The sequence below is a fragment of the Chanodichthys erythropterus genome, chromosome 2 (assembly GCF_024489055.1).
Source record: "Chanodichthys erythropterus isolate Z2021 chromosome 2, ASM2448905v1, whole genome shotgun sequence".
Lineage (NCBI taxonomy): Eukaryota > Metazoa > Chordata > Actinopteri > Cypriniformes > Xenocyprididae > Chanodichthys > Chanodichthys erythropterus.
In genome coordinates this window covers 4,016,828-4,034,123 of record NC_090222.1, presented here as the reverse complement: position 1 = coordinate 4,034,123, position 17,296 = coordinate 4,016,828, and the positions used below count along the sequence as shown (strand labels likewise).

General features: G+C 36.3%; 1 protein-coding gene across 1 annotated transcript in view; it reads left to right on the top strand.

The window, feature by feature from the left end:
* Positions 1 to 17,296, top strand: part of tgfb2 (transforming growth factor, beta 2) — a 56,466-nt gene that overhangs the window by 17,924 nt on the left and 21,246 nt on the right. Inside the window, exon 2 of the mRNA XM_067399896.1 lies at positions 14,722 to 14,885. Coding sequence (XP_067255997.1) covers positions 14,722 to 14,885 — 164 coding nt within the window. The remainder of the gene's footprint in view (positions 1 to 14,721; positions 14,886 to 17,296) is intronic.

Sequence of the window (17,296 nt, the reverse complement as noted above, 5' to 3'; positions counted from 1 at the left end):
TATTTACATCACATAGATAAGCAATATCACACGAGTAACATGTACAATATCACATGAGAGCTGCTTTTCTGTCTAGAAAGCAGTTATCTAGAAAAGAGTTCAAATGTGATCCTACTGATTTTACACAACAGTTCAAAAAATCAGAAGTTAATGGTTTTTTAAACACAATATTGTCTGTTTTGCTGAATTTTGACAACAAAAATATGAAGACAAAGCAGAACTGTTCATCTCCAAGCAACACACAGTGGCGTTTAATGCGTTTGAAACGAATCGGGTGAACCAATGATTCAATGGACCATTCATAAAGAGAACCATTTTGCTTCACTCCTGAATGAATCAGCCGTTTGAACGAATCAAATGAATGAATGAATGACTTAATCATTAAGACATTCTTGCAGTTTTAGTTTGTTATTTAGAGTATATATTTTCACACACAAAAAAAAAAAATCATATTTCCATTATTAAAAACAACAACAATAAAAAATAAATAAAAATGGTCCAAATATTTATGTGTAATAAATTCTATGCTGAATCAAATAAAATATTTCTTGCTTAAGCTACTTTTTGTAATCTCTATTTGATGCTTTACACAATAATGACTTTAAATTATCTTTTGGGGGTAATTTCTCAGCCAAACTTGATGTGCGATTAATTTTTTTACTTTTATTACTTGCCACATCATGTAATTAATTAGATTAAAATCACTTGATAGCCCTAGTCAAAACACATCACGGCCATGACACTCTCTTAATGGGAGATGAAACTTCAATGGCCACATCACATCTATCCCTCGGTCTGCAACTCAAGTGAACCTATTGGACGTTAAATGTAATTGAAAAAATCTGAAACTACAGATGTTTTTGTCTGTACGGTAGGCTAATTATCAGATACACAAGTGAATACAAACCTTAAAGTTATTCAGGAAAATCACCTCAGGAAGTTTTCTCTCAAGACGGGAGACAAAATGACCGTTGATAAATCCAGTTTGGCAAACCAGCAGTGAGTTACTATGAGCCAGCAGGCTGGGTATATTGTGAGGAGCTGCATCATTTCCACTATCAGTGAAACTAAACCCAGCAGTGTGTTACACAAAACTACCCACCAACACTATGCAAATAACCCAAAAAAATGAGCCGACAGGCAGAACCCAGCAGTATGTTTTTTCTTAAAACATAAAAAAGGTAATGTTAGCAAAATGTTAATATTTTTGTTAGTTGGGCATGTAGCATTTTAAGATGTGAATGGAAAAAGTAGCTCATTATTGAAAAGGCAACAATGTCTTGAAAACAGTTTAACTAGTGTCATGTTATTGAAATGTTGTTCTAGTTAGGAGTCACTACTGTCTTCGTTACCCTTCGTTACACTGCTTCCCAGCAGCGGCTTACAGTGCGACATTCACCTCGCTGCCTCCTGTTTCCTCTCTCTCTCTCTCTGACCCTCACAGGACAGGACGAGAGCAGCGCGTCCTGCTGAGGGAACGGGGGAATCCGAGAGCATGTCTTACAGAAGTGAGAAATGCTCAAAAGTAGGTCAGATGCTTTCCCTCCGCTCTCCTTCCCAGAGTTTTAGCACATTGCTACCAGTATTTGGTCTCAGTTTCCATTTTCAAATGGTAAAAGTGACTCTGAGGTTGCAAACGGTTGCATCCGGCAATTTCTCGAACTCATAAATCAGGATCAAGTCTTTTGAATGTGAACAAACGTTTGAATATTTTCCTCATAATTCACTGCTTGTAAAAACTGAGAAAACGAATATATCCCCATAAATAAGGCCCTTAATGTCATAGTTTTATTGAAGCCACATGTCGTGGCATAGGTCTCCACGGTAACTAAAACTTATACCTTTGAAAATAATATAAACACTTTTCTGTGTGTCTGTGTGTTAAACATAAGTAGGCTCCTGTGTTTGTTTTGTGATATTTAAGGCAAAAAGGCTTTTTTTGTGTGTTGGAAAGCTTTTCTTTTGCTTGCTCAGCTGTTTAAAGGAATGGTTCACTAAAAAAAAAAAAAAAAATGGTAACACTTTATTTTGATGGTCCACTTTAAACATTCTACGGACTATAAATAACTTTGCTACATGTCAACTAACTCTCATTAGAGTATTAGTAGACTGTCTGCTAACACTTTATTTTGATGCTCCCCAACAGACAGTCTACTGACTAAGTAACTTTGCATGTACATATCAACTTATTCCACTAACACTAATGAGAGTTAATTGACATTTAGTTGCAAAGTGACTAGTTAGTAGAATGTCCAAAGTGGACTATATCGAAATAAAGTGTAACCAAAACCTCTGCAATCATATGGTAGCTTTGTATGGGGAACAGACTCAAATTTACATTGTTATTCAGTAAAGATCTTCCTTTCTGCTGCAGCACTGGTCACTGTGAAACACAGAACACCTCACTTATAGGATTTTATGCTGAAATGTGTCATTTTTCTTGTTAACTCTTTAACTAATTTTACCAAGAACAATGTGGCTTTAGTTCAGTGTGAGCAGTGCAGACTTGGCGCCGAAACGATGTGAGCCTTGGCGTGCTGTTTGAATGCTCAAATCTGTTGATGGGCACAAAAATAAAAATATATAAATTGCTGCTTACACTCTGCTTACGTGTTCAATGTGAAACAGCCATTATAGATTGGTTTAGATGTCGCTCTACAGTGAAATGAAACCTGTTGCTACCTAGAAATACAAATTTGATTTGCAAACTAAATTGCAGTGTGATTAGTATCATTATTATAATCCCACTCTTGTTGGAAAGTTGTTAATTGATAAGAAAATAATTTAACTGAATTACCTTAGATACTGTTCAAAGTTTTTCCTTGTGCTATCAACTATCAATATGTGTTCAGGGTAGTGCATCAAAGTTAGAAAGTCCACTATCATGACAACACAAATATTTGGGTCCCACTTTATATTGGGTTTCTTAGTTACTATGTACTAACATTTAAATTAATCATTCTATACAATGCACTTGTGTGCATACATTTTTACATTGACAATTTGTTTAGACGTTTTTGGAGCTCCAGGCCATCAACAGCCGTTCAGCGCTCATGTACCCTCCGAGAGAACAGCTTCATCTCAGCCAGTCCTTTGGGAATTTGCTGCTGGCTCTTGTGTAGATAGTGTTTAAACATGAGGTATAATTCATTTTAGGTATATCAAATGGGCAGTCTTTGGAATTATTGATCTATTACTTGTTCCAGAGCAAATCGATTTGGCTAAGGGCAAAGTTCAGTTTCATAACTTTCTATTTTTATTTAAATTAAATCCTGTACTATAACTAGCACTGCTTTTGTACTTTTGACTGAACTGTTTGCTTGTGTTTATTTGCTGTTGTACAAACTTATACTTTTGTAGTGACTAATATTGTTTATTTAAGTATTATTTTTCAAAAAGTAATATTTTATATAAATAACAAGTCATATTTGGTATTGAGAAATGGTCCGTGGGTGATTGTGATTTCGACTTCAGTGAAAGTTACATTATTACGCCAGTAGATGGCAGCAGAGACTGACTTTATCAGTGAGTCAGTAGCAAAGACTTTTATATTGAAACCCGGCTATAAACAAGGAAGTAAAGTTATAAGACACAGCTTATAAATGCATTGACTAGCGCTGTCATAGGAAATCCCCTTAAATGTTAAAAGGACAAAGACAAAGATATCAGCAGACATTCAAACTGATTTTGTGATTATGTATTTAAGATTGACCTGAAGAATATCAGCTAGATGCATCGAAAGACTGCTTCATGAAGCTTCAAAACCTTTATGAATCTTTTGTTTCTAGTCAGTGGTTTGGAGCATGTATCAAATTGCCAAAGTCACGTGATTTCAGTAAAACGTCATAACTGTTTCGAAACCTTTTTGAAATTTCAATTGTTCACCACTGGGGAGCGATGATCTCTGTGAACCCATGAATCACGCGGATTTACTGCCAGCGGTGAGACATTGAGCAAATGTCTATGGGTTTTACCTGATCTCTGATCAGTTTTATACATTTATAAACGTTTTAATGAGACATTAGTATAATTAAAAGGAATAATAGTACTTAATAGTCTCTTATTGGCCTGTTTAGCTGAGCCATCCATTGAACAAACAAAAAAATCCCTGAAAATTGATAAAATAACACATATTATTCAGACACATGATGTTTAATCTTATGAGATGATTAGTTAATTGCATTTGATAGATTTTGCTTTCAATAAAACATGTGATGGGTGTTTGTTTTTGTTGCATTTACACTGTTCTGATCAGCAGGGGTCACCAGCGAGTGGCGTTTCGAATGCTCCGAAACAGTGAATCATTTTGCAAAGTAATTGGTTCAATTGATTCGAAGCTTTGAAAAGCTTTGTTTCTTCCATCACTACTTGCTTAGTTGATCTCTCTTTTATAATACTCAACATAATACAATAAGCTTCAATAAAGTAACTCGACGTTCCTTCGTTACTAGTTCTAAAGTCACCTGTTAAACTGTCAACTTGAGATTTGAATCCATTTCCTCACAAAAGAGGGTTTTTAAAGACATTCCGTTGTTGTTTCATATTTATTTACATACTTGTGCCATCGAACTGTTGTATAAACGCAATATCACACTCATAGCCATGCAATATGGTTCTATATTAGCACGGCTGTGATTGCCTAAGGCTGAATCACAGCCATGCTGCTACAGAGTGATATCGCACGACTTCTCATGTGATATTGCTCATTTAACATGGCCAAATAGCTTTCCCATCCAACTGTTGTATTTGTCTGCTGACTCCAGTTAAAAAGCTCTTCACCGGTCACTGATGAAGAGTTCTGGCCACTAATGAGGCCTGTGACTGACGACCTGGAACATCTGTAGTAGACAATGAGTGGGGCGTTTTACTGTAATGTAGATAGAAGGTAATAGTATAGTTGGTGTGTGTCACGGAGGCGTAGCACTGTATGTGTAATTTGATTCAAATGCTAACTCTTGCCCTGTCAACCCCACATCTGACAGTGTTTTCCAGCCGGAGAGAGAGAGAGATTGTCCACTCAGCAACAGGAGTTATTTCGAGACTGAAGGACGGACAGCCGTGTCATCGAGCAGACAAGCTCACTAATCTATCTGTTTCATTAAAGCCTGGAGGAAATCCAGCACACAGGAAGTAAGACTGGGGTCAGTGGGGGAGCAGAGGACACTGGGAGGCATTTCCTGGCACAGGTGTTTGATCAGTGAGCGTTCAGGAGTGCAGATCAGTAACCGGGATTCAGTCTCCATGTCTATTTAACTACTTAATGCCTTCAAGATGTATATTCCACGTAGGGTAAACAGCTTATGGTTTCAGTGTTTAAAACGAACATGATGTCATGTCTTCACAGATGTGAGTACGAGGGTTCAGTTAAGGTTTATATATTAGAAACTGTGCAGAAGCGTCAGTTAAGTGTTTTTCGATAACTAAACAACTGGTGAAGCTCTGTAACGTCTTTCCTCTCAGGAAGGAAGCTCTTGTGAGATCAAGCCACTGTGCATATTTTTTGGAGCACATCACAAGAGGTCCTCACTCATGAAGACTTCCTGAGTTTAAGATCCAAGTGTTTGCAATGGCAAACCTGACGAGTGATTTATGGGAATGTAAAAAAAGGCTTTTTGTTATTATTAATGTGTATTAAGTGTGTGTGTGTGAGATGTGAATCATTCATCAGGGCTATTGCTCTTTGTGGGCACTTTATATCGGGTTCAACCAGTTCAATTTCATCAGCAGATCTGACTAATCTTTTCCAGCGTTATCTATATTGAAAAACTGTTACACTATTTTATATTACATCATTTTTTTGTGTGTCTGGTAACGAGGTGCTATCAACGAGCTTATGTAAGCCAGTAAAATTCCTTAGATGGGAATATTAAGCCCTTGCGAGATATTTTCATTCTTGCACGATCAAAAAGAAAATATGCCCAGTTTCACTTTTTACAGTGCCTATAAAGCCAGGTCATACAGTAGTGGCCAAAAGTCATGTCTGGCCTAGGAAAATGGCCGTCTTCACCTCTTATTCAAATATTATTGAAAATGTGTTGAAGATTTTGTGAGCATTGCATACTTGTGCTTTGAGTCGTTTGTTTTATTTGTGATAATAATGCAATGAAACATGCCGAACTGTGCTGACACATGCAAAAACAAGAGACAAAATCAAGTTTTGTTTTATTTTATTTATTTATTTATTTTTCTCTCTCTTTGGCATAGTAAAATAAAACCTGTGAGCTGTAGTTTGGCTTTTTTTTTTTGGCAAGTTTAGTGTTTTGTTTTTGTTGTTTATATATATATATATATATATATATATATATATATATATATATATATATATATATATATATATATATATATATATAAACTTAATGTGATGCATTATTTTCAGTCATACATCAATGAAACCGTTATGATTTCTAGAATAGTAATAAACTGAATGTGTTTTAAATGGCTCAATGACGTGACTGGTCTTTGTTTTGTTTTTTTTGTCCAAAGACCTTAATAATAATAAAAAAACAAAACAAAGGTATGTCATCCAAAGTGTGTAAGTTAGTACAACTAGATCTCTTTTATTGAATCCAAAAGGCTTAATCATATTTTGCTACATATAAAGGTATTTTAAAGATTTTGAAGTGTCAGAAGGTCATTCGGTTTAACCGTCCAAAGGCCAATACAGTCATTTCATGTGTGATTAAAATATCTTAAAATGTAATAAATTTATATATTTTTTATTCTGGCATGATTTATAACATCATATATCAACATAGTGCAAAATAGTATTAAAATTATGTGTAGAAGTCGTTGCTTTAGTATGAGAAACAATGTCAGGAAGAATGAATTTCATTGATGTCATTTGGATTAACCAATATAAAGGGACCATTTTGGATCAAGTCATGTGGTTAATATCATGTGACAGGATGTGACATCATTCAAACACCTGCAAAGGACCACATTGTCATGAAGCAAAGTAACTAACTCTCTCTTAACTATTTGAAAAATTCATGTTTTCACTTGATCATACATGTCCCGAAACATCAGGTCATTCGGTACAACCGCTATAAAACATGGAAAATGTTGTAATATTTTAAAAACTTGTACTAAATATAAAATGTTTGATTATCTAGCTAGATATCAGCCTGTTAGTATTGTTTGAAAATATCTTCATTCGGTATAACCAAAAGTGTCATTCAGTAAAACCGAAATTTTGGTTAAACCGAATGACTTTTTTGGTGACAAATTTTGTCCATATTAAAAAAAAAGACAAAAGCAGTGTTAATTGATTATAAAAACCACATAATCTCATTGTTAATACTTAATAAAACATTTTAAATCATTTTTTTTTACACTTTTAAAAACCTTATTCGTCAGTGACCCAAATACAGAATAACTAGGTTTATATATTTATCATTAATATATACAGTTTGTTTCAATCTCATTCATTTTAATTAACTGCATATTGCTTGTTCTGCAGCTTGCCAAATTTTAGCCATGTTCATACTTTTTAACTGAACAATTGTTTTCACTGAGCAGATTTATGCTGAGCAGTTTGAATAAATTAATTTTGAAAGTATGAATATTTAAATAAAATCAAATAGTTAATAATAAACTATGACTTTTTTTGTTTTTTTGAGTGCAGAAAATTAAAATTGATGGAAATTTAGAATGCAATTGAGTATGTGTCACATGACCTTTACTTTTAGATGAAATGCCCACAGTCTGTTCACAAACCTTAAAAGCACATTCTCAATCTGGCATACTCTAATCTGATTGGTTGGCTGACTTTTAAGGAAGAGCTAATCACTGAATTTTCAAAAGTTTAAATCAGTACACTAAAAAATAATGTGTTGGCTCAAAAAAAAAAAATAATAACACAACAGTTTGCATCAGTTTTTTTGAGTTATGACAACTTTGAGTGAATTTACGTTCAACCAACAAGCTACATTGAGTTTGATGCATAAACACATGTTTTTTTATTTGATTACTCAAAAAAAATTAAGTCGCAACAGCTATCATAGTACATGCTAACATAACTTATGGAAACCACGAAAACTTCAACATTACAGAAACTCTTTTAAATGTCAAACATAACAGCATTAAACATTAACAGGTCTTTCCCTTCACTAAAATCAAATATATTAACACCTACTTTCAACATTTATTCTCTGTATCCAGTCTTATATAAAGCATGCTGGGAACTAGAAATCCACTGCCTTATTTCCGTAGTTATCGAGACAGTTTCATTACGTTACTACAACTTAAAAAAAAGAAAAGCCAATTAACGCAGAAATTTGAGTTTAAAGTACAGACGATATTAAGTTGATGTAAGGGTCAACATTATTATGTCAACGGAACTCAACAAAATATTGTTTGCAACTTGAAAGTTTTAAATAAAACAATAACTTGCAACCATGCATTTATTTAAGTTGTGGTAACAGGTTCCATGAATTACTTTTTAGCCTCTAGTCTTTGAAAGAGTTTGATGTTGGAGGCCCTCAGGAAAAATTAAACCACATGTCCACAAGCAGAATTATATAATCTGTTTTGTTTATGCAAAATAATCAGTACTTATCACTTTTGAAAGTCTATACACATTCTAATATTTTCTGTGTTTTCACTGTAATTATAAAACAGTCTCTTTGTGTATGTTAATGTGGTTCTGATGAGTTTGCTCAGACCACAGCGGCACCACATGTAACTAATCATTTTTATGTCACGTTCGTATAAATCAGCGGTTATAGAGTCTGTGCTACTGAATCTCTGTAAATCAGCGGTTTGCTTCCTGCGTCAGCCCATATTCCCCAGTGGATTGGAGAGTGACAGGAAGATTGTGGTGTATAGAGATTAGAAGTATCATTATACGTATGTGCGCACTCACTGGTGTGTGAACTCAGAAGAGCGTGCGCTGTGGTTTCCAGTGAACCCTGCTCAAAGCGTCCAGTGTAGAACCAGCACAGCAGAGCCTTTCATGGAATCAAGATGTAAATATGCTGGCTCATTGTAAGTGAGACTTTGTCTGTTGATGGAGGGAGAACGATTCAGAGAAGTGCACTAGAGTTAGAATTGCCGCCTGCATGAATGCGATCATGCTTACAAAGATTTATAGACGTCTGTTTTGTGACATCATAAGCATTTGAGAACTGACATTTGCAAATGTAAAACACAGAAACCATCAGAACTTTCAAATCCTCTGTATGTGCTTCAACACTCTTACAGATGAAGAACCGAATACAACCTACAGAGTTCCAATTTATTTTTTTTACGTTAGAAAACTTCAATTCACTGATGTTTTAAAGAACATAGAAAACAAAAGGCTGCTCTAAATATAAAAAGTTTTAATCTCAAAAGAACCACATGACCCTCAAGAATTATCCACTGGCGTTCAGGGGGGTGACTGTTTTTTTAATCTCTGCTAAATTATTAAATGTAAAATGTAGAACCGCTCGCAGGAAGGTTATGAAATTTGGCGCACTGATAGAGGCCAGTCTGAACTTTCAGCAAATTTGGAGTCTCTAACTCAATCCCTCTAGTGCCACCAACTGTCCAAACTTGCACTTATATTTATTCTAATAACTTTTGAACCATAAGGGCTAGAAACAAAACGATTAAACACGATTTGATTACGTAATTTTTTCATCATGAAAATTTTCCCGCCATTTTGAATAAAAAAAAATAAAAAATTAAACCGTTACTCCAATTTTCACGAAAGTTGAACCATATCATTTTCGGACCATGTGACAAAAAGTTGTGGAATTCAAGTTGATTTGTCAAACCGTTTTTGAAAACCTGCAAACGAATTTTACGTAGTGCTTGCGAAAATAGACATGAGGCTCTATTTCATCAACGCTTTATCGCATGTCATCACAAGCATGATCTAAGGTTACATACTGCGTGTCGGGGCAGCGCCACCTATTGGTCCAGAGATACAAAAAGATGGCTATTTTTGCTTATAACTTCTGAACAGTTTGTCTAAATGATATCCGGTCGAATGATATCCAATTTTCCTATATCGGCCATTTTGGGTGTTGGCCATTTCGAATGTAGTAGTAAAATACTGTATTATATAAATGCATTAGCATATCATTATGAAACTCAGTATGGGTCATCAGCATGATGCCCTGAAGGAGGTTGAGAAGTTTCGGACAGTGACAAAAAATTCTTTACATGCTTATAACTTCGGATGTGGTTGACTTATTTTCACGGGAGTCATCTCCTTGGACTCCTGAATCCTTGCCGAGTCCAACAATACCATACATGCTAGGTTTCACCTTATGGTTAGTGCAAAGTTGTGATTTAGTGTTTAAACAACATTTGCGAATATCATAGAAACCGTTCGTCCGATCGAAACGAAACCACCATAGGAAAATTGAAAATATAGGTCGTTAACTAAACGCAAATTGCGAAATGTCAAAATTTTGACAGTGAGTGCCAAAAAAATTGCAATCAAAGTCAAGTGTGGGAAATTTTCATTTGTGTTCATACATATAAATGTCTATAAGGGTGTTTTCACACCTATGGATCGCTTGTTTTGTTCCGAAACAGGGACTGAATTTGTTACAATGTTGCATTTTCTTCTTGGTTCGGTTCGCTTTCACATGGCAACATTTCAAAGCGTACCAAAATGCATTCAGACAAGTCACATGCGAGTACAACTGTCCTCTTATTGGTCAGAGTTTTCGCTGCGTCATCCATCAAAATAATGATTGACAAGCTAGCTCCATGAGCTTATTGTGGCTTTATTTGTAACTGTCGAGACACACACAAACACTTTATAAATGTAGCCGTCTCTCCCGCAGTTAATTCATATTTGCTGCGGCAAATTCGAACCCGCGCTCTTTCTCTCTCTCTCTCTCTCTCTCTCTCTCTCTGGATTTCCCAGCGCTGTCTAGTAGGCGACCTGTTGTCCGTGTGTCTGTCGAGAGAGACCATTTGAATTTTATAAAGAAGCAGAGCGGGAATTGAGACTTCGTCGGGACAGCATTCTCGCACGGAGAAGTGTAATTACACACCAGAGGCGCTCGTTGGCTTTCAGATATTGTAAATAATGTGCTCACTCACAGAATCAGACATTACTGATTTTTAAATCATATTTTCCGTTATGAAAATGATATCATTTGGTTCGTTGGTCCGTTAACTGGGTCGATTGCTTTCACATCTCAAGCGAACCGCTCCAGAGTTCGATTGAAAGCGTACCGAGACCACCTCTTCAAGCAGGTCTCGGTACGCTTGTTTGGTCCGCTTTTGGTGCGCACCCGAGTGCGATTGCTGCTTTCCCACCTGCCCAAACGAACCGCACCAAAGGGGCAAACGAACTCTGGTACGATTCAACCGAACTAAATGAGGCAGGTGTGAAAGCACCCTAAGTCATAAACGAAATTAGATATTTTCACCAAATTTGACACGCTTATGTATGGGGCACTCTGAAGGCTGTGCCACTTGGGGGTGCTATAATTGTACAAAACATGAAATTGGCTCTAACTACTGTTGGTCTTCAAAACTTCAAAATTAAATTCAAAATTGACATGCGGTGTCTTTGTTTCAATTGCTATCATAGTCCATTATGACATTGTTGGTCTGCTGTTAGCTTCCTTGTTTGCTTCTGTTGTGTTTGGCCCCTTAATTGCTGCTTGCAGCTATATTTTTAATTTAGTACTACTAATGCATTGTCAGCCTCTTAGAAAAAAACATATATGCTACCGATCAAAGTTTTAGAGTCGGTAAGATATTGTTTTTTTTAAAATAACTTATTTAGTTTATTCAGCAAGAATTCGTTGAATTAATCAACAGTGACAGTAAAGACGTTTGTAATGACCAATCAGAATAAAGTATTCCAGAAAGCCTTGCAATAAAGTTATTTCTCTTGAAGTGAAAATTCACAGCTTTCCTTCAAAGCCCTGATTGTTCTTACAGTCACTGCAGCTGCCGAATGTTTTCTTCTGTCCGTCTCATGTGGACGGACGTCCTACTTGCGTAGGCTTATTAAACAAACCGTTGAGCCTCTGTGATCCCTGGCTTCTGTGCAAAGCTCAGGGTCCGTTTAGTGCTTCAGGCCTCATCATACACCGTCTGACAGCGTTCTCTCTGTATTACTGCATGCTAGGATCATGGTTGCCGTTGTATGTGTGTTAACCCTCTCGAATCAGACTCCCACAAGGGATGATTTTGAGCAAACGGAGTATATCGCTGCATGTCACATGACATCACACCGCCGTAATTCATGCGGTGTCACGGCGGCCTGTTGTCGTATCCCTCAAATGTTAGTGCATGTGGCTTTGGTTGTCTTTGTTAATTTGTTGAGCTACTGTGCGGAGTGTCGCTCTCATCTCGCCGTTCCACACATGGTTCTCGGCACGAGCAGTGTGCGTACGGAGCCTGTCAAAGCACATGACATTCACACATGGTTTTGAGTACCGCATGAATGTTGGGCTACTGGGTTCACTCGGGAAGCATATGGAGCGGGTTTATACCCCAGCTGACCCTCGCGTGACAGCTCGGCCTGAGGGGTGTGTCCCGCTATTGTTTCATCACACTTTGAGTGTACACACTACATCACTGCCCAACAAGCACGAGGGTTTGCACGTAAACGGTGACATCATCGCAGCACTGTGCATTGCCTCTACAGGACTCTGCCTTGCACAGTCAACGTTTTAAATGGTTTAAACGCCTTGAGTGCCATAAGCTGTGTGAGCAATATGCAGAGCCTTGTGAAAAAGAAGTACTCTTTATGAATGTGAACTGAATATGAATATAGTTAAATTTATTATATTATAGTTTACATTTACGTTCACTGCGATTTTTAGTACTTAAGAGTGCTTGTTGACCCACTTAAGTAGGGCGTAAGAACATTTTTATATGTAATTTTATACACTGACAAAAACAAAATGGTGTAGGATTTACTTTGAAACACATTTCACTCAGAAATTGCCAGTACATTTTAACAAATAATTACCTAGAAGTGGCAAGTAACATCGAATTAAACTAAGTGTGAAATAGTATTTTCTTGTAAAACGTTCTCCAGTAATCTTTGTTTTATTTACAACTTCACAATATCAATTTCTACAGTGTAATTACTTTAAAGCTGCAGTCCGTAACTTTTTTTGGTTAAAAATGATCCAAAATCAGTTTTTGAGCAAGTACATAATCAGCCAGTGTTCAAAACCATCTTATTATTTTGTCTCGATTCACAACGGTAAGCTTGTAATAATGTTTTATAATAAAAGCGACATGGTGGATTTCCGCAGGAAATTTGAGCATGCAGCAGTTCCTCTGTGTGTCATTACGTCACGTCCGTAAACAGAAAGGAAGGAGTCCAGGCTAATCGGTTTTATCATGTAAGGATGCTGCTGGTAGCGGATCATTTATAGCCTGTTCTCACAGCAGCTGAAATAATTAAACTTATCATTCTGATGGCGGATTGTAATCAATAAGTGACAACTGGAGATTCACCCGTAGTCAAAAATCAAAAGACTTTGGACTGTGGAGTGGCTACAGAAATTGAAATCTACAGGTAACGCTAATATACACATAGTCATAGTAATGCTGATGTTGTTAACATTTACGATTTGAGAACAATATAACAGTAATAATAATTTGCATGATTTAAGCGATTGTTAGATTTAATCATCATTGGCAGCACGATTTTTTGTAGGCCTAATGCTTTTTTCCTCAGTTGATCAGAACAAAAGTGGCAGACATGTTACTTAGTTGTTCAGATGATATTTTCCAGTTAAAATTCTTATATTGGTCATACTTTCAAGACGTAGAATCTGTGATTCTGAAGTACAGTATCCACACCGGTGCGGTGACTGACAGCAAACATTAGACTTATCCGTGCTGACGAGCTGTACCAAGGCACTACACACTTACAGATAACTGTTCCGCATATGACTGCAATTGCAGGTTTCAAACAAGAGATGGCGACAAAGAGGGAAAATCACGGACTGCAGCTTTAATTGTCTTTAAAGTGCACTGACAAGCATTTATGGTCAACTAAAATCTATACAGTACTTTAATGTCATTTCTATTAAAACTATATGTTATGTATTTAAATATATTTATAATTATACATTTGTAATGATGAAGTTGCAATTTTCTTTGTCAGGTCAGGCTTGCTCATTTCTGTTCCTGGAGTTCCCTGGTGTCTGTTAACTTGTTTATTTTGGTTCCTTTTACATCTTTAATAAACCTTATTTGCATTTGGATCCAACCCAAACATTTACTAACTTACGCCCTAACCTAAAAGTCCACTAACAGGCTACCACAATCTACTAATACTCTAAGAGTTAGTTGACATGTAGTGGCAAAGTTACTTATAGTTAGTAAAGTGTGGACCATCAAAATAAAGTGTAACCATGTTAACTTTAAATGTAATATCGAATAACACTCTACAGATAAAATTATAATGAACTACTTTACATCTGCTGTAGAATGTTAATCAACATATCAAAATAAGTGTATATATACTTTTTAAGATTTGAAGTACACTACAAGTGCACATTCAATGCAATTAAGTACACTTCTTTTTCACAAGGGGAGGTTCCTGCAACTGCTCCCCTGGTGAGTCAGTTTTCATTTCATGTTGACTATAAGCTTCATCTAATAGGCTACTACTATGTATACAAAAGTACTAAACAATGGTGTAAAAGACTGGATTCTTTGTACATACTGTACCTCACACATACAGGTATAAAGAAAGTGTCTCAGCAGGTCAGTAACGGTGCCCACTGTTTGTTCCAGATGTCATCTCTCCAACACATTACAACCCGTACTTCAGGAGGCTGAGGTTTGACGTGAGCTCCATGGAGAAAAATGCCTCAAACCTGGTGAAGGCAGAGCTCAGGATCTTCAGACTGCAGAACCCAAAGGCCCGTGTGTCTGAGCAGCGGATTGAGCTTTACCAGGTTCGTTCTCTCCTGTCCCTCAGCCCTTCATCTTTCTAGCATTTCCTTTGACTTCACGCGCTCATTCAACTCCCCGAACAACTGTCATGAAAGCAGCAGTACAACAGTCTTGTCTGCACAATTACTTTTACACAATTACTGTATTTCTAAGAAACAATATTAAAAGTTTATGCCAAACTATTATAATTTCTTCATTATGAGATCATAAATTATGTATCACCCCCTTTTTTTTATGCCCCCCCAAAAATTTAAAATAATTTTATTTCAGAAATGATTTCAGAAAACATAATTATCAAAGAGGTGTATTCAAGTCATTGGGCCTCATTCTTGAAACTTTCTTAAAATATATGAGTAAATTTCGAGTAATTTGCATGTAAAACGGACCTTCCCGAAAACTCGACTTTGATCGTTAAACGTATTAATGAATTCCAATCATTCATAATTAGGAATTCCAGAAAATTCCAATTCTCATTCACAATTAGCATAATCCCCGCCTATAAATTACAGCTACAAAAATTACATGTCCAGGAACACTGTGGAATCCTCCGAACTCCCTTCTCAGGATTGGCTCCAGTATATTGCATAAATGCAAAAGAGACTAAGTCAAGTGTTTTATGCCTAACAATAAATATTCATTTAATGCGTGTCCACCAAAGCGTTTTTAGCCAGCTGAAAAATGCCTGATGCTCTTCTGAAATCGGCCAGCTGGTGGAGCTTGAGAGAGCTTTGGAGGCGCAGCATTTTTTAAAGCTGAGACGCTTTGGTTGCTATGATTTGAAATATCCACGGCAGTAACGTGTTACTAGTATCTAATTTTGAAGAAAATTAATGAATATAAAAATGCAGAAACAAGCAATATTAACTTCACATTGTACAATTAGGATGATTGGTCGGTGTAGTATTTGTCCGGCCCCTCCTCCACTGTGATGACAGCTGGGTAAAAAAATGACAGTACCCAAAGTTTTCAACTCTCGGCTGCATAAAAAAGACAAACTCATGAAATGTTATTATGGTACACAGATGATCAAAATGCAGTTTGCCTAAATGAAGACAGAAAGTTCAAATGTTTATGCACCATTTACATGTGGTCGGAAGCAGGTGTAAATTTCTTTCGTACCAACTAACATTTTGAAAATACGAACATTTTCATGAATCTGAAAATGTACATTTAGAATGGCTTTACAAACAATTTACACAACAATTTGTTCTGCTTGTGTTTCATAAATGAGGCCCTTTGTACGTAAAAATTGCAATTTAATGTATTTAATAGGTACACTATGCAACTTTTTTGGTTGTTAAATTGAAATAATTAGTCAATACATCATCAATCCTTCGCAGAAAAATGTTTTTGTCTTATCCTGATTCACTATGGTAAGCCTATTATAAGTGTTTATATTCAAGACCTGTGAGGAAGTGAGTAAGGTATTTTATTGAACATATAAACTGCCATATGTAGCTCTCTAACAGCTCATTGTGAAGCATTATCTGTTGTGAAGGTTCATTTCATTATGGTTTTTGTAACCGTGTGACGGAACTAATTGTGACCAGTCTCGGAAAGTAGGGACACAAGTCGGTTCTGGGGCATTTTGAGTTATTCACAGATTCTGAAAGTGTAGTCTCCAAGCTTTCCAACGATGTGTGACACATGGAAATCTGAAGTTGTGGCCATTAGGCATTCAAGAAAGCCCTATAAGGAGAAAAACGCCTCTAAAGTTGCAGTTCTCGCCTGTTCTCACCTGCTGGGAGTGACAATAGGGCTCATTTACATCTCATTTAGATAAACCATACCCCTTGTAAAGCTGCATGGACCGCATACTATTAATAATAAAGGTTAATGTGCATTATAAATGTCAGTAATTTATCTTTTTTGACTTTTATAAAAATGATTTAGAGGCTGAAATATGTGACTTTTTTTGTCAAAACTCTATTTGAACTTGTGCATTGTAGATTGTTGTAAGACACTCCTTTAAAATCTGCCCATCATTTTTAATGTTATTATTTTAATGTTTATGTAAAGAAAAAGTACATATTGATGCTAATTTTATTTGTTATTTGCTGGTTTTCCACATGAAACTTGGTGAATTTACTTTTTGAACAGGATTCTGTGATAACCCTGATCATTTTGGTCACTATAATCATGAAATGAAATTTTCTCAGCTGAGAAGCCTGTTAAAGAAGAATAGGCAATCCAGGAACTAACTGGACTAACAGAGGCCAGGGATCGCTAACTATGGCTATTCAAAACACTTTTCAAGACAATAAATACACGATTGAGACGATGAATGCATGTATTGACTGAATTTGCGTCTGAATAGCGCTGGCTCCGTGGGCGTGGCCGCATTAGCGGATAATGAGCTGAATCACAGACTTCTGACATGGCTCTCTTTTCATACAGATTACATAAACACAGA